Source organism: Centropristis striata, chromosome 21 (assembly GCF_030273125.1).
Source record: "Centropristis striata isolate RG_2023a ecotype Rhode Island chromosome 21, C.striata_1.0, whole genome shotgun sequence".
NCBI lineage: Eukaryota > Metazoa > Chordata > Actinopteri > Perciformes > Serranidae > Centropristis > Centropristis striata.
The window spans coordinates 6,898,191-6,925,186 of record NC_081537.1 but is presented as its reverse complement, the minus strand read 5'-3'; the positions used below and the strand labels follow the sequence as shown (position 1 = coordinate 6,925,186).

The window sequence follows — 26,996 nt, the reverse complement described above, 5'->3', positions numbered from 1 at the left end:
CCATTACTTGCTTAAGTCACAAAGGCATGTTCAAAAAATTGCCTGTCTGCCTTCAGTCTGGTTCTGGTTCAGTTTTTATTTTTTTGGAAAATGCTTAGTTTTAGTTTAGTTTTTATTAGTTTCAGTGTTAGTTTTAGTTTTTTTGGTAATGGGGTATTTTTTGGGTGCGAGATTCAATAAGGTCACAATAAATGTTCCTTTATTTCCTTTGTCTGATCCATCTCGGTCCCAATAAGTTTATTAAGTCATAAAACCAGATAGATGAAATAGATTTCATATCAACCAAAAAGGTTTACGTATGAAAAAAGTTGACAAAAACGAAAACCAAGGACATTTTCACTATAATTTTAGTTTGTTTTAGTTTGCTTTGTAACCTCACAATACAGTTTCAGTTATCTTTTTTTTAAAACTCGTTTTTATTTTTTATTTCAGTTAACGAAAATATTTTTTCAATTCTAGTTTTCGTTATTTCGTTAGTTTTCGTTAACTATAATAACTTTGGTTCGAACAAATAAATATATTGTCTTTGGACAGTTTTCAATTGAACATATGAACATAACATACAGGATTTATCAAATGATCACACTGTTTATCTACATTTTAGACAGCTTCCAACTTTTAGGGAATTGGGATTGTAATTACAGACATACTGTTCAAAGTGTGTGGGCAGGCTGCTCTCTGGCTGTGTTGCTTTATACAGCTTTAAACCAGAGCATATGAAACATGAATGTCTCTTCTGAATGTAGTGATTTTGTCCCCAAAAAAGGCAAAAAAAGACACAAAATTACTAAAAAAGACACAAAATTATTCAAAAAAGACAAAAAATTATTTAAAAAAGACACGAAATGACACAAAAAAGACACAAAATTACAAAAGAAGACACAAAATGACAGAAAAAAGACACAAAATGACAGAAAAAAGACACAAAATTACAAAAAAAGACACAAAATTACAAAAAAAAAAGACACAAAATTACAAAAAAAGACACAAAATGTGTGGGCAGGCTGCTCTCTGGCTGTGTTGACAAGAGGACTGTGATGCTTTCTACAGCTTTAAACCAGAGCATATGCAACATAAATGTCTCTTCTGAATGTTGTGATTTTGTCCCCAAAAAAGGCATTTACAGGGTAAATGTGAATGCAGACAGAAATCAGTAAATCTGAAAGTTTTTAGGGTCTAACATGAATCAGTCTGTGTGCTGTAAATGTACAGTGTGTGTGCTGTAAATGTACAGTGTGTGTGCTGTAAATGTACAGTGTGTGTGCTGTAAATGTACAGTGTTTGTGCTGTAAATGTACAGTGTGTGTGCTGTAAATGTACAGTGTGTGTGCTGTAAATGTACAGTGTGTGTGCTGTAAATGTACAGTGTGTGTGCTGTAAATGTACAGTGTGTGTGCTGTAAATGTACAGTGTGTGTGCTGGGACTGGTCAGACTGGGATGAATAGAGTCTTCAGAGACTGCTGGTACAAACCACAGCACCCTGTGCAACTGCACCCAGCAACACAGGAAGGGAAACTTAGAAAAACAAGGCCTGACACAAGGACATGCAGCCCTCACCCACGCACACTGCCCTGTTACTATGGCGACGCAGGAACACAAACGCACACGTAAACACACATGCTGGACTGTATCTTATCGAGCTGAACTTTAGCGTAACAAAGGGGCTCAGCAAAAATAGTAGAGATGCTATAAATAGCAATAGTTTGAGGAAAAATGCTATCAGATGGGTTTGTTTGGGAACAGTTGGTGGCCTGTAGAACACAGAGTGTGTTTTCAACGCCACGGTAACAGTGTTTATGAGCAGGATACAGATGCTGCTGGGGTTTTTTTGCATCAAGTTATGAAAAATGTATCATATTGTGGACTCTTTTGTTCCAGCACATCACTTATTTTCCCTTTGAAATATGACTCTAAAGACAAACCCTGGCACATGAAGACACAACAGAGCCTGGTTAGTTTCAAATGTTTTGACACATTTACTATTTAATTTGATGTATCTATAGAGACGGAGAGGAGGAAAGAGGAGGAGCAGCTTCCCTGGTCTTGTGGCAGGGTGGAGCTCCTTCTCATGGGCACAACTTGACCACTGCAAGCATGAACCATGATCAGACGTACATGATGAAGAGCATCTTGGATAAAAGGCTGGTTACACTCTTAAGTGACTACTAAGTGGCTGCAATCCTGGTTTATCAAAGTCCATGGCATGCTTTTCTGTCTCTAAGTTTTAGTTTGCATTTCAGTATCCTGGGGTCTAACCAGGCGGCAACCTCCGGGTCTGAGCAAGGAGGCAAACCAGGAAGTGCCTTAAGCTGCATTCTACTGAAAATTCCAGCAGGGGGCGCTAAGTTTGGCTGCAAAAAAATTCTGTCCATTAATTTCAATGCAAAAGGAGAAAACTTCTCACTTGATTTATTACCTTTTACATTTTTTTAGGACAACACTATGGTCTCAATTGCTAGTAAAAAATCTTCTTCAAGACAATCTGATGTTAATAATGTAAATAATGGCCCCATTTAGAAGAAAATAGATGATAAAGAATCGTATGATTTGGGGCGGGGCTACCTTTGATTGACAGGTCACTAACAAGGCGAGCCGTCATCAGGAGAGAAGCAGAGCAATGCGTATCCACGGCAACGTGTCAATAAAGTTATATATAACGTTATATAGATATAAAAAAGGACATTTACCGGTTTGGTCTAAAGGTCAAAGGTCAAAAAGGTCTGAAAATGGCTCTGAAAAGGCTGTCGCTCTGATCGTACTGCTATGCTGTATTGAATAGGGATACTTTATGTTTTTAATTCTATCAGCGTGGAAATCAGCTGTGTTTGCCTTTATGAATGCAGATCAATCAGCTGATCCACTTCATCAAGACGCAAGTGTCACCTCAGTTTTAATGCACAAGCTTACAGGGGCTCCGATGGTGATGTCTTTGCTCCTCAGGGCAACATTTAAGGTTGTAGGCATGTTCATAACTGTCATAGGCCAGAAAAACAAATAGTATAAAAACAGCACAATTGGATTGTTGCCAGTGTTAAATAAAACTATCTGACTAACTGAGTTAAATGTCAGTTAATGGGGATCATCAACTATGCAAATGAATTTATCAAATGATCAATGAACACGTGGCAATCGAAAGTTTCAAAAAGTTTCAAAAGTACAAAATCCATCTTGGAGCAGTCATTCAACCAAAGTTCACATATTTAGTAGGAAGAGATTTAGGATCAAGGCCCGGCCAGAAATGAGATCATAATTTACTCTCACTGAACTAATGAAAAAGAAGGAACAAAGGACTTTTTCAACTTTGGTTAACTTTGACACACAAAGTGGCTCTGTTGGCCTTTACCATCCCACCTAGACAGACTTTTAGGGAACAGAGAGCTGGTGAAGCTAAAGGGAAGAAGCTCCTATGGCTTACTATGTTGATTCATCCACTCTTATTTAACTCTGCTCTGTCTGAACCTAAACTGCTACACCAGGGGTCTCAAACTCAAATTACCTGGGGGCCGCTGGAGGCAGTATCAAAATAACAAAAAAAATACACAAAATTACTTAAAAAAAGACCCAAAATGACCAAAAAAGAAACAAAATTACAAAAACAGACCCAAAATGAAAGAAAAAACTAAATTACTTAAAGAAGAAACAAAATGACCAAAAAAGACACAAAATGACCAAAAAAAGACACAAAATTACAAAAAAAGACACAAAATGACTGAAAAAACACTAAATTACTTTAAAAAAGACACAAAATGACAAAAATACACAGAATTACAAAAAAAGACACAAAATTATTTTAAAAAAGACATAAAATTATTAAAAAAAGACACAAAATTACCCAAAAAAATAATTAAAGAGACCTTCCACACAACACGGTAAAGTGCCATTCATATAAAACTCACATTAAACTTTCATATCAAGGTGGGGGCCACAAAATATCGTCACGAGGGCCGCAATTGGCCCGCGGGCCACGAGTTTGAGACCCATGCTTCAGAATATCTTCAAGTCAAAGGTACATAAGAGTTACCAAGAAGACAGTCTATTACAACCATCAGTCAGGTTTTACACTGAGTTCAGTCAAGGACAGAGGAGGAACAGAGGAGGTATTAAGCTGCTCTGTGCAGCTGTGTGTGTCCAGAGAGACACTGAGTGGAGATTGTGTTGACAGAAACAAAGCACTGTTAGCACTATATGCTGTTGTCCGCCCTCTGGCTCTCACTGGTACCATCACTGCCCTACAGACACCAGTGTATGTTTCACTCCATTACTGAAATAGTAGCTTACTTATCACATAACTACAAGCTCCTTCATTTGTTTTTAATTAAAAAAAATTCTGGTTATTTAAAAAGTAGTTGAAAAAGGCAGTGAATGTTTCTGCAAAGTGACAGATTCAAAGTAGAAAGTACATGTAAGGTGAAATGTAAAGAGGATCTCAGGAGATATTTTTAATTTTGGCTGAAAACATTTAATCTTTTAAATGTTGGCCCTCAGTTACTTTGATAAGAATTCATCCCCATCACCCATGACCTGTTTCAGAGTCTAAATACACTCAGTTTTGATCCACCTTACTGAGATAATACAGATTAATCATGTTATAGCCAGGCGGCAACCTCCAGGTCTGAGTAGGGAGGCAAACCAGGAAGTGCCTTAAGCTGCATTCTACCGAAAATTCCACCAGGGGGCGCTAAGTTTGGCTGCAAAAACATTTCTGTCCATTAATTTCAATGCAAAATGAGAAAACTTCTCACTTGGTTTATTACGTCAGAAAATGTTTTAAGGACAACACTATGGTCTCAATCACTAGTAAAAAAATCTTCTTCAAGACAATCTGATGTTAATAGTGTAAATAATGGTAATTATTTAGACAAATAATTTAGAAGAAAATAGAAGATAAAGAATCGTATGATTTGGGGCGTGGCTAACTTTGATTGACAGGTCACTAATCTATCAGGAGAGAAGCAGAACAATGCGTATCCACAGCAACGTGTCAATAAAGTTATATAAAACGTTGTATAGATATAAAAAAAAGGTCGTTTAGCGGTTTGGTCTCATAACTTTGACCCTTTTATTGTATTTTCACTTAATGACAGTTTATTTGGACGTTTTGTTCAGTAAAAATGTCTTGTTCAGCGTTTGGTTGGACTAACAGACACTCCAAGGAGTCGAGTCATTATTTATACAGTCTATTGTTATACCATGAAATTCTCCTGTCAGGCTCTGCTCACAGAAGGAAAACAGGACAAATTTGTGAACCGGGTCTTACTTTCGTAGTTTGTTCCATCATCGCTATTTATCATCTCATCCCTTACAGCAACCATTTTATTTAGAGGAACCGAAAGAACAAGATAAGAGACATGAGACAAAGAGACAGGTGCATGGCAGTGTTATAAAAAAGCAACAAAAGTACTTATTGTGGGGTCGTGTTGAGCCCATATGAACGCCACACTTGTTGTTTTCATACTCAGTAGGTGGAAAATATCTGAAATCTACAAGTTCACGAGTTTTGACTATTTCAGCAAACGGCCGAGGCCATGAATGTTACTTTGTCTGTGTATCATAAGTTATTTTTTAGTTATTTAGTTCCATCCATCCATCCATTTTCTTCCGCTTATCCGGGGCCGGGTCACGGGGGCAGCAGGCTAAGCAGGGGTTATTTAGCTCATATTGAGTTTTCTTTGTAATTGTACAATATGTAACTACAAGATACCGATATTCCCAATCGCCATCACTCATTACATTTTCCTCCATTAACATTACTCTATCTGTTCATGTTGCATCTCGTGTAAACGACTTATAATACGAGTCATGTCGTGATTACGATTTCACAAGTTCCATTTGAAGGCAGCATGAAGCACTGAATGTCTGATGGCTGCACATTAGACTCCTTCTCAGCCATAACAGACATGATACACATATTTTTATCCTCAGTGTGACTTCCTGATGATATCACATATGATGTCCATTACAAAGGAATGTCCATAAATCCAGTTAGAGGAGAAGATGCTCCTCATAACTACAGAATCATTTTGAGAAATGTATTAACTTGTGTCTGTACATTAAGTACAAAGCTAGAGTCAGGAGGCAGGAGGTAATTAGCCTAGCTTAGCAAACACATAAAAATCCAGGACTTTCACCCAGGAGGCCGATCTTCATCCCCCATGTGAAACCAAAAGTAAACAATGTTATTTGAAGTAACGCAACTAAACTTCAGTGCGCCACATTTTTTTATGTAAACATCGCATCTCAGCTCAGTTTTTGTAGCTCTTTGGTTTTTCACTCTGTTGAGGATTTCTCTTGTTGCTCCCTTAATTAAGAGACTTTAAGTACCTGCTCTGCGTCTGAGTCCCGCCTTGAGCCCGGCCTGACAGTTTTAAGCCTAAACCGAACAAAACTGTGAAATGTGACTCTGAGTGGCCATTAAATGGACTGATAACCACCTACTGGACCTATTAGAAGGTTGAGCAGGCCATATTTATGGTAAATGGTAATGGTAAATGGACCTGCACTTATATAGCACTTTTCTAGTCACTTTGCGACCACTCAAAGCGCTTTACACTACAGACTGCGCTCATTCACCCATTCACTCAAACATTCATACTGGTGGCAGAGGCTACCCTAAACGGTCCCACCTGCCACCATTATGAATTCATTCACACACCGATGAACGCAGCATCGGGAGCAATTTGGGGTTCAGTATCTTGCTCAAGGATACTTCGACATGTAGCTGACATGGTCAGGGATCGAACCACCAACCATCCGATCAGTGGGTAACCCGCTCTACCAAATCAGCCACAGCGCCCCCACTTATGGGTAATAACCAATAGTGTGATTAAGTCTAGATCATTTGAAAAGAGATGTAAGACCTTCAGATTATGTTCTATTGTCCTTTTTTTTCTAAATGAGCCCTGGACTGTGACATTTTACTGACTCTTACCATTGTTTGTGGTGTTGACGTAGTATCGCCGCCCTTGTGGAGACATGTAGCATCTCCACTGAGGAGGCAGGGGGTCTCTGAGGTCCTCAACAGGGAGCTGACTCAGAGATGCTGTCCTCTGTCAAAACAAACAAAAAAAAGTTGATCAGCACATTGGAGGTAAACTGAAACAATGTGTTCGATCCAAGCCAAAGACTAATTTCTCAAGGGGCTATCATGATTGAAATCATTTCTGGTGATAAATAGATGAAGGAAGATCAGGCTGCACAAGAGATGAAGAAGAAATGAGCAGCATTCAGTTTGGGTTCAATAAGGTTCTCATTTCCTCAAGTATTTCACAACCAGCAACCAATGACATCATAGCAGAGCAGGCTGCGCTGCCGCCGCTGCTGCACAAAGAACAACAAAGTGCCTGTGAGACTGAGAGCTCCACAGTCAGTGTGTGCACACAACATACAGCTGAAGAACACACGAGAGCGTGGAGGCAAGCTGAGCACATCTGCTACTGATTATCAGGAAAACAACAGGCTGACACCACTGTAACACATGGTGCAGATGCTGTTTGGATAAAGTCCATATGAGCTACAGTTTGGTTATCTAGGTCCATGCCAAGTCACAGAAGCAGCAACTACATGGACATGTTCAAAACAAACAAACAAACAGCATGCAAAAGATTCCCAACGTCCTAAAAAGCACTTTGTCCAAAGATTACTGTGATGTGCACACCTGCTAACACACAGCTAGGTGTACTCACCCTCCTGCATGCACACATCTTAGGCTTCTATAGGTTACACTTGTTGACCTATTGACCTCATCCAGATTGCACACACATCAGAAAGCAGATGACACATCACCTCTGTTTCATACATCATTCATTCTTAACTGCTCATCTGAACTCAGGTCGTGGTGATCACAGCTAACGTTGGCGGCTGCAGTGAACACATGTGATTAACTTGTGAACATTCTAGCAGCTAGCAGAGCTGAGAGTGCTGCTGGAGGGACATCATGTTACTACCATAGACTGTATATGATTTGTTTGGAAACAGACCAAGCTCCTTCTTGCAAGTGGTCTCGGACCGGTTGTTTTAGTCGGCACCAGAGTGACTGGAGCATTCACGAGCGACCAAACGAACTGTAACAAGGATTTAAGTGTACCAGAGTTAGATTAAAACAGACTAAACTTAAGTTGGTTTGGTTAGTCCGAACCAGAGTGAAATTGATACATTTGGTTAGTTTTGTATTTAGTTTGGTTTGCTTCCACGGTACAGAAATGTAAGTGGACCAAATAAAAAAGAAGAGGGGCATATACAAAGGAGGAGGGCTGAAAATCTACTATACAATTATTTCTTATTGGTTGAAAAGTTGACTGTGAAAAATGTAGACACGGAAATTAACAAAGTTACATGGAACCGAGCGCAAACCGAGTACGTTTGATTATACCAGCCGTAATCTGCTCTAGTGTTCACCAAACTAATTTGGGGTGAAACGCTCAGGAAAGGTCCTGTTGAGACTCCGGGTCGTCAATAATGTGTTGAGCCGTTATTTCCAACGTGCTGTGATCAGACAGCTGTAGAATGAGAGAAGGAGAGCCAAGATGCTCCTACCATAATCTGCTTCTACCACAAAGGTAAATATTAAGTTATTTTGAGCAATATGTTGTTAATTCTGCAATGACAAATTAGCTTTAGCTCAGCATTTTGGTTAATTTCCTGTAATTGGGTCTGGGAAAAGTAGGAATGTGACGAGATCCCGTGACACGAGATCTCGCGAGATTAAACTCAATGATATTTCTCGTCTTGCGAGATTTGTGAGTTACTCAAACTTCTATTTGTGACTTGTGGGGGCAGTAAAATGAAAAGCAGAAGAGGAGGGGGAGGAGTAAGCAGCCAGAATGACGTCGAAGGGGCCGGCGGCTCCTTAAGAAGAGTATGAATCGAAGCGCGCAGTCCTCCTGCAACTAGGAGAGAATGCAGCTGCAGAGCCGGAGTCTGCAAATTGCTAACAGGCTAACAGTTAGCTCTGTAGCAGTACAGTGTGTATGTGCTGCTGCTGCAGGAGGTGTTCACTTAGCGATCTCTGTTTGTTTACAACAAGCACCGATAGGGATGGCGGTTAATTAAAGATCGCTATGTTTATGATAATTAGCCATGCTGCTTTGTTTTGATCAGCTGCTGATGTTGTGCACAGTTAGCGACGGCGGCCACAGTTGCGTCTCCCGTCTTTAATCCGTCGCATATGTGATCACGGTCGAAACTGTCCCTAAGCGATTACGTGATGATCGAAAACCATAAATCACCTCCGGAGTCTCATTAATCCCTCTGGGGGATTTTCATTTTTTATTTATCTTATTTTAACATTTATACATTTTAGTTTTAGTTTCAATTTGTAGAAGTTTATTCAAAGCTCATGCTTACATCATGCACGTAAAGAGTTATAATAAAACATTTCAAAATGCATATGCAACTCGGTTAAATAAAAGTCTGTTGGTCCAGTCATATATTTTGTCATTGTAGTTTTCTTAAAATCTCGTCTCGTCTCGTTCTCGTGAGGTGAGAGTCGCACCCCTACTGAAAAGTCTTGCAAGGCCCCTGATGTGTTTGGATCAGCTGGTGTGATGGGAAAGAGGAACGCTATTCATGATCATTACACAGAGAGAAGAGAGAGAAGATCAAGTATGGGTATTCACTTTCTATCATCAACCCATATTTAGTGGTAATGAAACACAAGTAAGCACTGATTGAAGCCCAAGCTGTTTCTACAGGTACTTCTGCATCACCTTTGAACAAAATCCTCCTCTGCTCTAGATGGAGGAAGAGAAAAGAGGCAGCCAGAGCCCTCAGGTCCCACAGGGCTGGGGAGTATGAGTCCATGACAACCGTATGACTTATGACTGCATGTAATTACACAGTTTCTGACAGCATTACAGCCATGTTTTCCCTTTGATGGTCTTGTGGTCACTGTTATATTCGTCCTTTTTGCGCTTTGAGTAACCGATTTGCTTAAATAGTCCAGTTATTTCTAACAGCAGTTAAAAGTAGCAATGAATACAACAATGGACAAACTCCAGCATGCTACTAAAACATATATGATCTATTTCCAATCACGTCAGTGACACAGGATTACATGTTTATGTACTGAAACAGAAATGGAAGGAGAAAAAGTCAATAAGGCTGCCAAACCACAGATAGAGTTACAGCAGAGCTAAGTGCTACAGTACAGGAATGTGTGGTGCCCTTCAGTTGATGCACACATTCTGTTCCTAAGTCAAACAATATGGGTTTTATACATATTTGTTCTAAGCTCTAGTGTAAAACAGGACAGAAAAAAAAGGACAGAGCAGGAGCAAACCAGGGCAAAAATGTACTGTAAAAGAACACACTGCAAAAAAGCCAACTTGTATTTTTTGGCCTAAAACAGTGATTTAAGTTGGTAAAACTTGGAAATATAAATTATTGACATTTAGGGCAATAATGTAAGTTAGCACAACAGAGGAAGCCAGTTGTCTGCTCAAAAACAAGTTGGTGAGTTGTTGTTACTTATATCTTTAAGTTGGGGTTCACAACAAGGGACAATAGTTCTGCTAACTCTTATTTCTTTTTTGTGAAATGCGGGAAAGCGGTGAAATTCATTAGCGAAAGTTAGCGGCTAACTGATGCTAGCCGCGCTGCTTGTTACAGCTACAAGAGTAGCCATTAGCGTATCAATGCTAACTCAAAATTGTAGTGGCAACATTAGCTGACATTTCATAGCGTCGTTACAATCGTGCCAATCGTGCCAGTTCAGCACATTGCAGAAGTTAGCAGAAGTAAGGATTAAAAGTTATTACAATGTAAAATTATAAGTTAGTACAACTTACAGTTGAGTTGACAAAAATCAGAATTCAGAGTTGAGCAAACTCAAAAACAAAACTTAAAATATTTAGTTGAATTGTCCAACTTAAAATTTTATTGAAGTTTGTTGCCTTGAAATTTTGAGTTCACCCAACTTTTCTTTTTTTGCAGTACAGTTACATTGAGGTTACCTTTGCCGCAACAAAGTACTGTACATAAACAAGCAAACAAGAAACAATAAAATAAATAAAACAGGAATACAGACAAAAATAAATAGTTGTATTGCTTTTTTTTTTTAAAACAAAAATTTAAAAAACAATAAATAAAAGCAAACCATAAAACACTAAAACAAGAGCAGAGTCTCTTACTTCATCTAACATTGCAAATATCTGACACGTGTCTAAAAAGAATGCAGAAAATCGTGCCCATGCTTTTGCAACTTTTAGGTCAGATTGCATTAACGAGCATTTGAACAGGTGTACCTAATATATTGGCTGTGAGTGTACATCAGTATGAACTGGTGTTAACAATGTTAAAAACTGTCAGACATTTTCCTCCCAGTTTCTCAAAGACAAAGGTGATGTCTTTAAATGTCTCGTCTTGTCAGTCCAAAAACATCTCTGCATTTGATAAGATGCAATCAGCATAAAATGTGTCATATTAATTATGTAATAGTTACTACTCTATTCTACTCTGTTGATCTGCCCTGTACAACATCTATTGCATGTCTGTCTGTCCTGGGAGATGGATCCTGAGATTTCTTCTTTTTTTTCCCTGTTAAAAGGGTTTTTGAGGAGTTTTCCCTGTTAAAAGGGTTTTTTGAAGCATTTTCCCCGTTACAAGGTTTTTTTGAGGAGTTTTTCCCTGTTGAAGGGGTTTTTCCCTGTTAAAAGGGTTTTTTGAGGAGTTCTCCCCTGTTAAAGGGTTTTTTTAGGCGTTTTTCCCTGTTAAAAGGGTTTTTTGAGGAGTTTTCCCTGGCTCCTGTGAGGGTCAAAGGTCAGAGGGTGTCGTTCCATGTACAGTCTGTAAAGCCCTTTGAGGCAAATCTGTGATTTGTGATTTTGGGCTATATAAATAAAATAGACTTGACTTGAAAAGTGTGAGATCCAGGATCAGTTCTACTGTGTGCTGCAGTAACATAAGGCTGCTGGTTACTTTCCTGTTGGCTTCCTTCCGACACGTTGTTGTTGGTCACATGTTCATTATCAGCAAAGTGATATATCTGTGTTGTTTTCCGGGAGCTAAGCAGAAATGGCTCTTAGGAGCAGGCAAAAACAGATGGGAGTGGGATGCTTGTTTTCAAGGAGGTTTCTGCAAAACACTTGGACGGGAACACATTTAGGGTTGTTGACATGGCTATTTTCTAATGCATGTTTTTCAAATCCCAAAGAGCCTTTAAATCTTCTGTGCAACTTTTTGTATCTTGAAACATCTACAGATCTGTTTGAAAAGGAGTCTCTAAGCTTTGTCTGCTCCCTGACAGGACCATGTGTCAGATCTGACAGTCGTGACATCTATCTGTAAAAGCAAGAAGCTTTGTATACAGGGTTCGTACACTTTTTCAGTGGTCAAATTCAAGCACTTTTCAAGGGCTTTCAATGTCCATTTTCAAGCTTTTCCAGTACCTTTCAACGGTTGTAAATGTCATGTTTTAGATGAGTACTTCGATACTAAAAGGGGTAATTTCACTTAACCATACCACCAGCAATGGTATTACACTTTTAACAACTAAAAGTAGTTTGATAATCTCATAAAACATCCTGGTATGGGAATCTAGGGGCTAGGAGCAAAAGGAAGCTCACAAAAATCATCAAGCGGCAGCTGGTGGAACTAAACACGACCCAAACTAGGAGGAAAGACCACAAATAGGCTACTTCAGGAGCCCTCACATCCACTAGGAATTAGAAAAACTCCCTTCAGTTAGAAGATACAGGGTAGAGCAACAAGATATTAGGCTATTCACTTTATACATTTTTTTCCATTGAAAATGCAGTTATCTATAGTCAGATTGCAAGAGAAATACAGTAAGAATTTCAAGCATTTACAAGCACTTAATCCAAACCTTGAAATTCAACATTAAAATTCAAGCATTTTCAAGGATTTCAAGCACCCGTACGAACCCTGTGTATATTAACACTACACAAGAGTATTACACCTCATTGTACATCCCACTTTCACACACAACTTAATTTGGCCATAATTGAAAAATCTACTTAATCTCCCACTATACGAATACATACTTTATGGGCACTGCACTGGTAAAACAAAAGAGATACGAGGGAGAAAATGGGACACCTTGGTGATGGCAGAGCCGGTCCAAGACAAACTAAGCGACTGCTTAGGGCCCCGTGGCCACTAGGGGGCCCCAAGAGAAAATAAGAAAAAAAAAAAAAAAAAAAAAAAAAAATATATATATATATATATATATATATATATATATATATATATAATTTAAGCTGTTGCAGGTTTTTTTTAAACAAAATAATGACTATTTTGCAGTAAATACTATGTTTTACCATTTGGAACGTTGTGTAAATCAACCCCAGGTTGCTCTTGTAGCTGAATGTGCTACATTTGAGATTAAAAACTATATGTGGACATCATTCATCATTAATTAATTGTTATTATTTGCATTATTATTATTGCATTGGTATTATTTATGTTATTAACTGGGCCATATCAGGCTGACAATAGGATTAGTAGGTGTGTGAATGATCAACAATCAATATTATTGGCAGAAATATAAAGGCCTCAAATTTGAATTTAGCTTAGAGCCCCATGGAGGCTTGGGCCGGCTCTGTGTGATGGATCTCAGAGCCAGCTTGTCTCAGCATATGCAACATTAAATAATGCAGCGCTCCAGATGGTTAACCTTCTCAACCCCAGACTGCCTTTGGCTCCACATTCACAGCGAGCCAGAAAGGCCCCCGGCAGAGAACACAAGGACTCATGGATGGCTGAGGAGCGACCGCAGCTACCACTGCTGCTGACTGGGAGAAACACATTCACTCTCTATGTGTCTCTGATGAACTTTAAATACAACCTGTATGAGTCATAATAGCAGTCATTTGAGGAACAAGAAGATAAGGTAGCAGGGTCTATTTTTACCAACAGATTGTGTCATCATCAGATACTAACAATGATATTTTGCATATTTACTGGACAACAACAAGAAACATGATAATCACTAACTATAGGAGGAATCTTACTGTTATAAATTCCCTTTGTGACCAGCAAATACACCCTATTAATCTGTTAATTTGTTAAATATAATTTATGATATTGATATTGTTGATTTAAACAGGTTAAGAATTTTATTCAGGCACTATTTAGTTCAGTCTGTTTTTGAGTCGGGCAGTTTACATGGCAGCTACGTTTACGTTCGGGGGTCCTTAGAATCAGCATGTGTTGAACAATGTGAGTGTGTACTGACCTGCTGCTGAGAAAGTTTCACATAAAGAAGTTGAACGTCAAAACGGTGTCCTTATTCAATGCAATGTTGCTGAATTATGAATCTATAACTGTGGAGACTGGTCTCCCCTGAAAAACGTCAATAATATTTGTTAGCAGCAAAATATGACACATATTTAAGTTTTAGACTTTCATCTTGCATAACTACTTCACTTCAGGCATTTACATACATTTACTGTTTAAACCTTACCGTATAAGTGCAATAATATTATAGTGCAATATTTATATTCATACTTTCTAAAATACTACCTCTACATGCTACCACTCATTCTCATTTGTCTCCTTTACATACATAGCTATTAATTCTATATTCAGTATTTTTTTGCCATTCAATTATTTATTCTTGCTGTGATATTTTATACTTTTTATACCGCTATACCTTATTGTCCTTAAGTGTTTGTGTGTTGTTGTTCTTAATTTGATTTATGCACTATGGGAGTGTTCTATTCTATTCTATTCTAAACTGTCTTTTATAACGCCTAACCAGGAAGTGTTTTGCCTAAACCTAGGTCAGTGGTTTTGTAGCCTAAATTTACAGAAACTGCAGCCTTTTTTACAACCGTGAACCGTACGTGTATGTATAATGCACTGCAAAACACATTAAGCTTACCAAGTATTTTCTTCTTATATCTAGCAATAGTATCTTAATTTTCTTGTTTGGAGTATGACCATAAGAACATGTGTCTTTTTGTTACAAAAATGAGTGAATAACCCCTCTTCACAGGGATTTCAGTCTTGTGTAAAGACTTCCTTTTAGGACTGACATTGTGAGCTTTTTCATGCTTTTCAATCTAGTCAACTGTTGAATATGGTGAGTTTTTACCAAAAATATTGGTTCCAATTGAGAGTTTTAGGCCCCGTTCACACGAGGACGCTCGCGGGTAAAAAAAACAAAATATTTTATCGGAAGTGCCTTTCGTTTAGACGGTGACGGCGTTTTGGGGGCTTAAAGACGCAAAAATCTGAAACCACCTTCCAAAGTGGAAAAGTTAAATACGCTCCGCCGTAGCGTGTCGTCTACACTGACAAGACACAAAACTCTGCTCAGATCTGCTCACGTCACATACATGCTCCAGTAAAGGAAATAAACAAACATGTGGGATTATTTCCATGCGTCGGACCTTCAAGCTGCTCTGGCAGCTCTAATAAACTTACAGGAGTCTTTCCACCAAATGTACAGGATATGTAGAGATAGTATTAGTGAACAGAGAAGGATCTGTAATTACCTCTATCACATTTTGGATGCACCAATTGGTCGGAGGCGAGCCAGACGGCTGTGAACGAGACCTGGGAGATCTAGTGGATGGTGGATATCTTTGTGGAAGGAGTAGCTGATGAAAATGTGTGGCGTGAAAACTTCTGCATGCCCAAAGATGCTCTTATCGCTTTAAGTGATGCCGCCTGGCTGCATACAATCGAATTTCACACACTTTTGCGTCACCGTATGCAGCAGATTTCCTCCTGAAAATGCTCGTCTAAACGAGGAATAAAAAGTGAAGACGCGACACCACTTTTGCGTCTTCTGTTGAGACCGTCCTCGTGTGAACGGGGCCTTAGTTGCATGTAGTTTAAATGCTATTTCAAAAGCATTTTCTACCATCAGTATCTAACCACAGATACTGAAATGAGAAAAACAATGTGCTAGTTTCAAGTATTTCTGGCTTATTTTAATGTTACTACAGTTGGGCTTTTCAAGCCACATTTACTCAAAATAAGTATTTTTGGACTTTGTCACTGTTTTTCCAGTGCCTAGATATTTATACTTACTTAAATAATTCTTACAAAGAAAAATTTACTTTCTGCACTGGCAGATAATTTTACTTGTTTCAAGCATGTATTTGCTTAATTCTAGTTATTTATTTCTCATTTTTTGTCAGATGGTTTTTGCAGTGTGACGTTCGTGCTATTTTTAGAACGCTCCGTGGTACAGTGAGCCACCAAACGCTCATTTTGACAAACACTCAAATGTGTCTTATGGGTATTGACAAGCGGTCTATTCTGTTGTTTTAGGTTGGAGATCTTGTTGGATTTATGTGATGGAGTTGTGTTTGCAGTTGATAATTTCTGTTGCATCCATATTTGTCCCTTTTGGTGCTCAGTATCCTATTGAACAAGGAAACAAGGAAGAGCTGAAATGAAATTTACAATTTTAAAGTTGTGATGTGACAAGCTCAAATTCCCCTCAGCACGAATTAGTTATTTTTGTGTCTTTCAGTTCTTTGCTTTGGTTTCACAATCCAAAACTTTACAGTTTTAGTTCACTAATCATGCTCACCCAAAAGGTCAGCTGTCAGTGCCAAAGATACACACAAAGTCATGATGTGCTCTAAAAAGAGATTATTAGCACTATGAAAAGAAGTACAAATCTTTTGCACAAACACACAGACTCACATGAGAAATGAAAACGCAGGAAAAAATGATCCGAGAGCCCAAAATGATCGATCGACCAGAATCATACATTGCCCAACACTGTGCCAACAAATATTTAAGAAGAGTGAATATATGTGAATGAATATTATCATGCAAATCTGTGAAATATGTCATCATCAGCCACAAAGAGAAGTGAAATATCAACCCAGGATATGCCATTCATAAGGCTTCAGGTGTAGCTTAGCTGGGGATAAGAGAGAGACTTCTGTCCAGTCTGACCACTTCAAGAGAAGAGGACATCTACCTGAAAAAGACAAGTTGTTCAGCCATCAATCGTTTTTGTGCTCCACACAGGCGGCAACCTCCAGGTCTGATCAGGGAGGCAAACCAGGAAGTGCCTTAAGCTGCATTCTACCGAAAATTCCAGCAGGGGGGCGTTAAGTTTGGCTGCAGAAACAATTCTGTCCATTCATTTCAATGCAAAATGGAAAAACTTTTTTTCAGGACATTACTATGGTCTCAATCACTAGTAAAAAAAATCTTCTTCAAGACAATCTGATGTTAATAGTGTAAATAATGGCCCCATTTAGAAGAAAATAGAAGATAAAGAATCCTATGATTTGGGGCGTGACTACCTTTGATTGACAGGTCACTAACAAGGTGAGCCGTCATCAGGAGAGAAGCGGAACAATGCGTATCCACGGCAACGTGTCAATAAAGTTATATATAACTTTATATAGATATAAAAAAGGACGTTTAGCGGTTTGGTCTCATCACTTTGACCCTTTCACTGTATTTTCACTTAATGACAGTTTATTTGAACGTTTTGTTCATTAAATGTCTTGTTCAGCGTTTGGTTGGACTAACAGACACTCCAAGGAGTCGCTGCTCAGTTTTCTGAGGTAATTAACGTACATTTTGTTTTTGTTTTTTTGCTAGCCAAAACTAACATCCTAGTTAATGCTCCAGTTAATGCTAACATGAATTAGCAGCAGCTTCTCTCAGTCAGGTTGAGGTGTAGAGAGGCTGTAGTCAGTGATCAGATCCCTCTCCTCCTCCACAGTCCAGATATGGTCTGCTCCCCGTATCAGAAACAAGATGGCGACGAGTTTAACGCTGAACTCGATGCTTCCAACGGGCCACAAACCAACGGGTGATGTCACGGTGACTACCTCCATTATTTATACTCTCTATGGCTCCACACTGTCAGATGAGTATGCTGAGATTGAAAACTTTCTTGCACAACTCACTCAGTAAAGGCAGGGTGTTGGAGTGTGTTTGCAGGCAAACTCGCAGCTTTCTTGGCATAGTTAAAGAGCCAGATGGAATCACCATTTTCTCTGTTTTCGAAAGATATCATGTTTATTTTTTGGGTTGATATCAGCTCCACACCCGATTGAAATGATTTTAGCACTACAAGGCTTGATGACAGCTGTCTGCTTCCACATGAAACTCCAACAAGATCTCCCACATTAACAACAGAATAGGTTGTTTGTCTATACCACCCATAATGACTCATACCAACGTTTGTCAAGATGACCAATGTGAGCATTTCGTGGTACAGAACAGATAGCACACGTCATAATACACACACATACGGCTTGTGGTTGTTAAAAAAAAAGGCTGCAGTTTCTGTGAATGTAGGCTACAAAACCACTGACCTAGGTTTGGGGCATCAAAGTTCCTGGTAACTGGGACTGTAAAGATGTGAAATAGAGTCAAAAATGAAGAAGGCTGCACATTTTATTACATTTTTCCTAAATGATGCCGTTTTTTAACATGCACATTTTTATTTTTATTTTGAATGCATAAAATGAGAAAAGAGCATTTATTTACAGTAGTTATTATTTATAATCCCTCTGGTCTAAATGTGAAAAATAAAAATAAAAATATTGTATTCTGGGGGATGACTCCACTGCTTACAAGAAGAAGTCTGTTCCTATGAAATCAATAGGAATTTGAGCCGACTTCTCATTAAACATTCTCATCATGAGTTCATGTCTCAGCTGCTAGTTTCACTTCTGTAACACAGCATGATGTTCATTTCAGTCAGGAACATGCGTCATTATAAATGTAACCATTTATTGCAACAAATCACAGTGTTTCCCATAAATTCATTCATTTTCGTGCACCGCTGCTGAAATTTCACATGACCATTAATATCAATGCACTAATGATTTCATACTGTCTCGCACTGTGTGAGCACAACAACACACAACGTTATTTTCTACTTGTTTTGAGTCATCAACGAGAGCATCAAATCCTGTCGGACCCTCTTATGACATCAACATAAAAGGTAACGTTCAAGCTTATACATGGTCTATATAGCGAGTAGCGCAGGTAACGTAACGTCAATGTAACATCGTAGCTTCTTAGGGCAGTTAGCGGCAGAGTTGCCAACTTAGCGACTTTTCAGACCCCCTAACGACTATTTTACCAAAAAGCGACTAGCAACAAATCTAACGCCTTTTTCTGGTGTTACTGGAGACTTTCGGAGACTCGTTCTTACTCGTCTTAAGGAGCCGTGGGGACCGGCACGAAGTGGCACAGTTCTCCCGCAGCAGTCTCTCCCAGCTGCAGCCACAGAGCCAGAGGGGATGTTAACCCCTTAGTCTGCCGCTGGCTGGTTTACAGTCAGAGTCTCTTTTGGGTCACTTTAGCCGGTCCCGAGGCCGGATTAAGGGTTGAAGTTGTGACAGAAGACAGTGCACTTGCAGTTCTAAAGATTAAGATTAATTACTTTATTAATCCCGCAATGGGGAAATTCAACGTCTGCATTTAACCCATCCTTTTTTACACACAAGTGAACACACCATGCAAGGAGCAGTGGAGCAGTAAACATATTTAGGGTGTTTTTTACTCACTTTTTGTCTCCCCCACAACGTTATTCCTCTCTCCTACAGCGTCCATTACAAGTACATGCACATCGTAAATTATGCAAATTAGGCGATGATGTCATTTAGCGACTTCTAGCGACTGTTTGGACAGCCAATAGCTACTTTGCTTACTAAGGAGTTGGCAACACTGGTCAAGGCCATGGACACAGCAGCACCGCTGCTGAGGAAAATTCTCGGGAAACACTAAATCATGTAAATAAAGTTGGATTTAGTGCTGATGGTCCCATTACAGAACTCTCCCATGAACTGACCCAGCAGCACGAGCCAATACAAGGTTTTTTGGAATAGCAGCATTAGCAACAGTGTGTGATGGTGATCAGTGAGGGGGGAATCATATTTAAAAGGCCTTATTGTGAGAATGGCTGTGATTGGTGTGTGGGTGTGGCTGATGAGGAATGATTCAATCAGAGGGCTGTCAGCTTGTTACAGCTGGGCTGTATAATTTCTGTGTCCTGCATCAACTAACGCAAAGCTCTATTTTGTGAATTATGATGCGATTAAAAGAAAAAACAGACAATAAGGCAGGGGATTTTCAGGGCAGGGCAGTTTTTAGAGTGGGGTTACTTTTGAACTAAAACTCTTTCACAATGTGTTTACACTTCATCAAAGTTAACTGGAACAATTTGGTAAAACAAAAATCACAGGTTGTAAAAAACCCAATATGTGACGACCAAAATGCCACAAACCAATGGGTGACATCTATTGTTTTTATACAGACTGTGGTGATGATGATGAGCAAATGTTGTGTTCACAACCTGTTGCCCCCAGTGGAAAAAATATGTATTGCATATGTTATTAATACATCTAGATCAGGGATGGGCAACTTAAATGCTGGAAGGAGCCACAGTTTTTCATGGACACTACCACAGGGCCACATATAGGACCGTGTACTTCACCAAATATGAGTAAACTGCAATTTTAAATATGTTCACAGTGCAGTAACTTAACATATTTTATGTTCAAATGCATGTATAATAGTATAAATAGGAATACAAAAGGTTTGAAGCAAATAAAAAATAACCACTTACTGTGATTTCTGCAGACCAACATTAATTGCAGTAATTTTGGCCATTTTTCCACTGCACTTTTAAGATTTCATGCTCAAATACATGTAGTTGTACTGAGGGCCACTTTAAGTGAGGGTGCGGGCCGTATGCGGCCCCCGGGCCTCCAGTTGCCCATCCCTGACTTAGACTATGAATAAAAATGTTTTAAAGTAGAATAATTTTATGCAAATCTTGAGAAATTGTTCAAATAAAAATCATAATCAAATAGGACATTGAACCCTTCCATTTATAACATTAACCTTTAAATGTCAATGACTCAAGGTGAACTGTGATATGTGAAATGTTTATGATGGTACTATATTATAAACAGATTCCAGTATTTTATTTCTCAGATCACAGACTTTCCCACACACCCCCAATCACAGGCAGCCTTTTCTATTATGGAAAACAAAATACTTCATAGTCTCTCCCACTGGCTTTCTGCCTGGAAAGCCAAGAATCATTTGTTAAATCCCCTCGGAAAAGCCTTTAAATAAACAGGCAGCCTTGGTTTGAGGTCAGTCAGAGAATAACAGTGTAGTAAACCTTCACCTGGGTTTGAACAGCTTCACCTCAGACTGTGATGATATGGGTTGAAAAAGCACCGTAGCCCTGCGTGTGGTTTTGTAGGTTTTCCACTTGTGACTCCAGTATTTATCATTTTTCCCATGCTAAAAACAGTTATTATTGATGTTTTCCTCCCATTATTATTATTGTTGTATGATTGCCTTGTTGTGATTGGTGATTTAAAATTTTACATTTTTTAAAAGTTTTTTAATGTAATTTCTTCTTGTTGTTTTATTTTGTTGTCAGTAAATTGTATTTGATATGTTTTATTTCTGTTGTACAGCACCATGTAACTTGTTTTTGAAAGGTGCTATATAAATAAAGTTATTATTATTATTATTATTATTATTATTATTATTATTATTATTAGCAATTCCCATGATGCCTTAGGTTTTCTACCAATCAGAACCTCTCACAGCTCTGATCTCACAATCGTTGCTCGCTGGAATAACAAGAGATTGACCTTACGAAAGCACACATGACCCCAGCATATTTTCACTTTAAAAAAGAAAAAAAATCATTAAGACGCCAGGAAAGGGACATACATTTTGAAAAATGTTATTTTAGAAATCCATGGGATAAAATAATAAATCACAGAACCATTTAATCACTTATTCTTCCCGGGAAACCAAGAGAGACTTATTTCTAGCTGTAAAGTTTCCACCATTGAGAAACAACTAAACACTGAGTCACAGATCCATCTGTCAGATTTCAATAGGTTAGCAGTGTTAGTACACACACACTGATTGTACTCAAAAGGTGAGTCATCAGATACAACTGTCTCTGTCTGAGATCACATGCTTTGTGAAGCACTGGTCACCCACCTGCTGACTGTGTGGAGGAGGACTGTTGTCTCAGTGGTCCAGAGTGTCAACACACTGGATTACTGGACAGGACTAACGTTGAGCTGTCCTCACACATGCCTGAGTGACTCATGTGGTTATTGCCACAGTGTAGGTGTATATGTGTGCATGCTTCCAACCCAACGTACTCAAAAACAAGCTCACAGAGATGGGAGTGGATCTTTCCTTCATCTCCTGGATCACAGATTACCTGACAGCAAGACCACAGTATGTCAGGTTGGGGAACTGTGTTTCTGGGACATTAATGAGCAGCACAGGGGCTCCACAAGGCACTGTTCTGGCTCCACTCCTGTTCACATTGTACACAGCGGACTTCAAATACAACTCTGAGTCCTGCAACATCCAGAAGTACTCGGACGATGCTGCTATTGTGGCGTGTATCAGGAATGGACAGGAATCTGAATATAGGGATCTGATTAAAGCCTTCAGTGACTGGAGTCACAAGAACTATCTACTGAACACCTCAAAGACCAAGGAAATGATCAGAGATTTCCGCAGGTTCAAGCCCCCCCTTCAGCCAGTGAATACCTGTGGGGTGGACATGGAGGTGGTGCCAAGTTCTAAGTATCTAGGTGTTTACCTGGATAATAAGTTGGACTGGTCCCTAAACACAGACGCTCTCTACAAAAAGGGGCAGAGCCGCCTCTTTTTCTTAAGGAAGCTCAGATCTCTGGACATCTGTAGTAAGATGCTGCAGATGTTTTATCAGTCTGTGGTGGTAGTGTGTTGTTTTATGCTGCAGTCTGCTGGGGAGGCAGCATCACACACAGAGATGAAGGCGGTTGGACAGACTGGTCTAAAGAGCTGGTTCTGTGGTTGGAGCCAGGTTGGACACACTGGAGGAGGTGGTGGAGAGATGACCTGTCAACATGTTGAGGCCATCTTGAAATACCCAGATCATCCGCTACACAAAACCTTTATGGACCAAAAACCCAGCAGTGGACGGCTCCTCTCTCTCAAAAGATCCTTCTCTCCTACAGTCATCAGGCTGTCTCATTCTAACAGAGATAACAGACTAACTGAATTTCCCCTTGGGGATAAATAAAGTAATTTTGATTTGATTGGGGGGTTTTTTGGTGTAGTTTAAAGTGTGTGACATAGATTTTTTTTTGCCATGTAGTACTGTATCTTCCATTCTGTGTATGCTGGATCTGACCTGTGGTGACCCCTATGGAAACATCTGGATTTGGGAAGAGGAGAGTCTGTAGGGGTCAAGGCCTGTCAAAGCAGCTGTCCAGTTTCCAGCTGGAAAGAACCAGAGCCGGACAGTTTCCTGAACATGAGGATGTGGAAATGATCCTAGACAAAGCACTGTATAAAACTGGTATGATTGCAGTATAGTTGTATACTATTTGGAGTATTACTCTGGGTAAGATCCATGTTTTCAGTAGGAGTGACTCCAAATAGTCTAATATTTGATGCTTAGTTTTAAAGAGCATGATTGGACTGCCAATCTCATAGTCGAATTGCCACAGTGGGAGAAATGTGAACAGGAGGTCCTAATTGTCAGACAACACACAAGAATGAAGCAAGCACTAGCAAAGTGCTTCTTTAAATGTATTAATGATTCTCTTTTAAATTCAACAGCTGGAGAAACAGCTGTCGGCTGCAAACTGTGGCTCCATGGAGTTAGAATTATAGATCTATATCAACAAAGCAGAATGGTTAAGGCGACCACCATTTTTATTTTTAAGCTGCACCCTAAAGTACTGTAGCCCATGCACGCAGATGGCACTAGGGACGGGGGGGATATGTCCCCCCCCCCACATTCCCTACATAAGGCGACAAACATCACTGTCAGAATTTTCCAACTTTTAAGTTCCAACTTTCAGTGTAAATTAAACACACCATAAGGTGTTACAGGAGGAACGTGTTAGACCCACCTTCAAAATAAATGCAAACATATTTAGCTTTCAAATTAAGAGCACATGGATGTGTTAGCAGAGTCCACCACAGAATTTACAAGAAAACTGTCAAAATATGACGCCTTAAATAAAACAGAACCCTTTTTCTTCTTCACAATAATTCATTAAAAAATGGAGTTTATACTAGGCGGTCAACTTTTTCATTAAAAAATGCAATGATTAAGATGGAATAGTGGCATTAGAACGTGCGAGAGGCACCAAATAGAGGCTTTTAGGGCAAAAATTTCTGACAGAAAAAAATCTTGTGAGAAACACTGGTTCTAAAGGCTTGACAGACTGGACAGACAATAAAGCAGCAGTATGTTCAGGCTGATGAAAGGAGGAGAGATGTTTTTGGGTCCTTCATTGAGTTAACTTCAAGTCAGTAAATTTGTTTGGCTGCACTGGGAATTTCATGTACAAACTTCTTTTTACTCATGTTAGTATGTTGGTTGTTGTTTACACTACAGTTCATTTGCTGACAGCTTCGTCCCCCCAGTTCAAAAATCCCATCTGCGCCCCTGCTGTAGCCCCAAACTTCCTAATGAATTTCAGTTTAAATCTACTTGAAGTCACAAACACACAGCTGAGGTTTTGCAGCAGTGACATGGAGAGGTATGTCAGAATTGCTGGATCTAACTGCTGCATGTTTCTAATGGTAAGTCATTAAATTCTAACCATTAAAGCAACATCACATAGATTTGGTATTATTTTTACAACTTTGGAGTGCACGTCACTTACACTGCTATTGTGAATATGAACATCTGTGCATTTGTTATGATGACAATCCAGCTCGAGGCCCTTCTGTGTGAAGTTTGCATGTTCTCCCTGTGTCAGTATGGGTTTTCTTCACAGTATAAAGACATGCAGGTTAACTGTTCCAGCCCTCTGTGAGTTGCGGTTAAGGAAAATGGAAGAATGAATGATCATAAACTAGCAAGGAGGTGCTAGTTTAGATTGAATACCCATGTGCACATTGGATCCTGGGAATATTTCTCAAAGCTGTCATAGCTGGTGTTTGATCCACCCATCTTCAGCTCATGACTGGCACCAATTAAGTTAGTGCTGCAGTCTGATCGCATCTGCCTTGCTGGGCCGCTGATGGCATTGATAAAGTTGAAGCACTTATGCTGTTAATCAATTCGATGTGCATATCTCTGGTAGAACCACATGGATCATGTCTTGCTGTTATGTGTCCTCCTCTAGTTGGGCATGACACCACCTTCCATGGGCAAAAAAAAACTTGACTACCACCTTAGTGAAGTGGCTCCACTTGCAGTTGTCCCCTGGAAGGACAGACATCTGCTGTTACTTCTTTTTACCGAGGGTCTTTGAAAGTCATACCATCAGGATTTCTAAATACCCTGGTGTACGCCTAATTTCTATAATAATTGCTGCTAAGATTACTGATACTTCTGGTGTCATTCACATACTGTTTGCTTTACAGCAGTTAGTAGCTTATGTTTTAAGCTAGACAGACACACACCTTACATACATAAAAACTACCTATACATACACACCGCAACGGATATAACGGATGGATAAAGCTTCTGTGTAGAAATTGCCTGTCTATCTTCAGACTTAGACAATGATTGTTGACACGTTGGCTTGAAGTCATGCTGGCAAACCTGTTTTGATGGTTTCAGCCAATGCAATCACTGCTCTCATCTCCTTCTCTTGCGACATGGCCTAACTCAGGGATGGGCAACTGGAGGCCCGGGGGCCGCATACGGCCCGCACCCTCACTTGAAGTGGCCCTCGGTACAACTACATGCATTTGAGCATGAAATCTTAAAAGTGCAGTGTAAAAATGCTCAAAATTACTTCTTGCAATTAATGTTGGTCTGCTGTTAACCCTAACCCTTGCACTGAAAAAAAAAGAAATCACAGTAAGTGGTTATTTTTTATTCTTTCAAACCTTTTGTATTCCTATTTATACTGTTACACATGCATTTGAGCATGAAATATGTTAAGTTACTGCACTGTAAACGTATTTAAAATTGCAGTTTCATCATATCTGGTTAAGTGCACGGTCCTATATTTGGCCCTGTGGTAGTGTCGATGAAAAATTGTGGCCCCCTGCAGCATTTAAGTTGCCCATCCCTGGTCTAAATATTGAATGTACCCAGTGTATCAAGGCTTGTGTTATGTGCAATGTAGTAAATGTCTATATCGAAACTTTATTTCTCTTGCTCTCTCCCTGGACAGATAGACACACACTTCCCACACACACAGTGATCTGTTTCATTCTGAAGAGTCAGCTTTTTTAAACCCAGCATGGCTCAGTTCAAAATTTAGTTTCAAAACAAAACTTCTCATCTCTTCTCTGACATGATTTTGACATCAGATGAGTTGCTACCACTACACTAGTAATGTTTGCTCAAACAGAGAGACTGAAGTCTCATCTGTCACTGGATTTAAATTAATGCCTCTGACTGCAGTAAATGCAGAAAAATCTACCGTCCGTCATTGAAGGCAATGTATAAAAGTAAGACTGTTTGATTTCTGACTTCTGATTAGTCTAAAAATCAGACTTTTAAAGAGAGATTTGTAGCTTTGTGGAGTTCATCTCATCTTTTGGGGGGATTCTCCTCCTTCTTTCTTGCCTGCTAAACATGCTCAATTTCGAATAACTTCACCTTGTGCTAAAACAGTGCTGCTTTATGATACCTAAAAAAATACTAAAATAAATTTTAGAATATAAAAATGTAAAACTTTCAGTTTTTGTACCTGGAGTTGTAAAGTAAAGATCCTGGAGAAGTGACAAAGCAAATGAGGAGTTAAAATATATATTGTGTATCATAATATAGCCTAAAATATCCTTTTGACTGACAGATAAACAAACACACATACAAACCAAATATTACTTCTCAGGTGGTTTGCTTCCTGGAAAAAAAAAAGCCTGTCTACCCTACTGGGAAGACATTTCATACTTTACAGACGTGCACGTCTTGAAGAAGAACCAAACAAATTCCAGCTGTAAACATACTGGAACTGGAGTTGTAAACAGCCACAAGCAAGCACACCGCCACAAAGTCTTTATTCCTGATGAGATGCAGACAGTGGGCCATCTCAAGGTACACAGTGGACATGCATTATGGGATGTTTTATTCCGGGCC

The 26,996-nt window shown here is 39.2% G+C and overlaps 1 protein-coding gene across 1 annotated transcript in view; it reads right to left on the bottom strand.

Moving 5' to 3' along the window:
• The window catches only part of gas7b (growth arrest-specific 7b), an 87,017-nt gene that overhangs the window by 39,970 nt on the left and 20,051 nt on the right, over positions 1 to 26,996 (bottom strand). Inside the window, exon 2 of the mRNA XM_059324092.1 lies at positions 6,930 to 7,047. Coding sequence (XP_059180075.1) covers positions 6,930 to 7,047 — 118 coding nt within the window. The remainder of the gene's footprint in view (positions 1 to 6,929; positions 7,048 to 26,996) is intronic.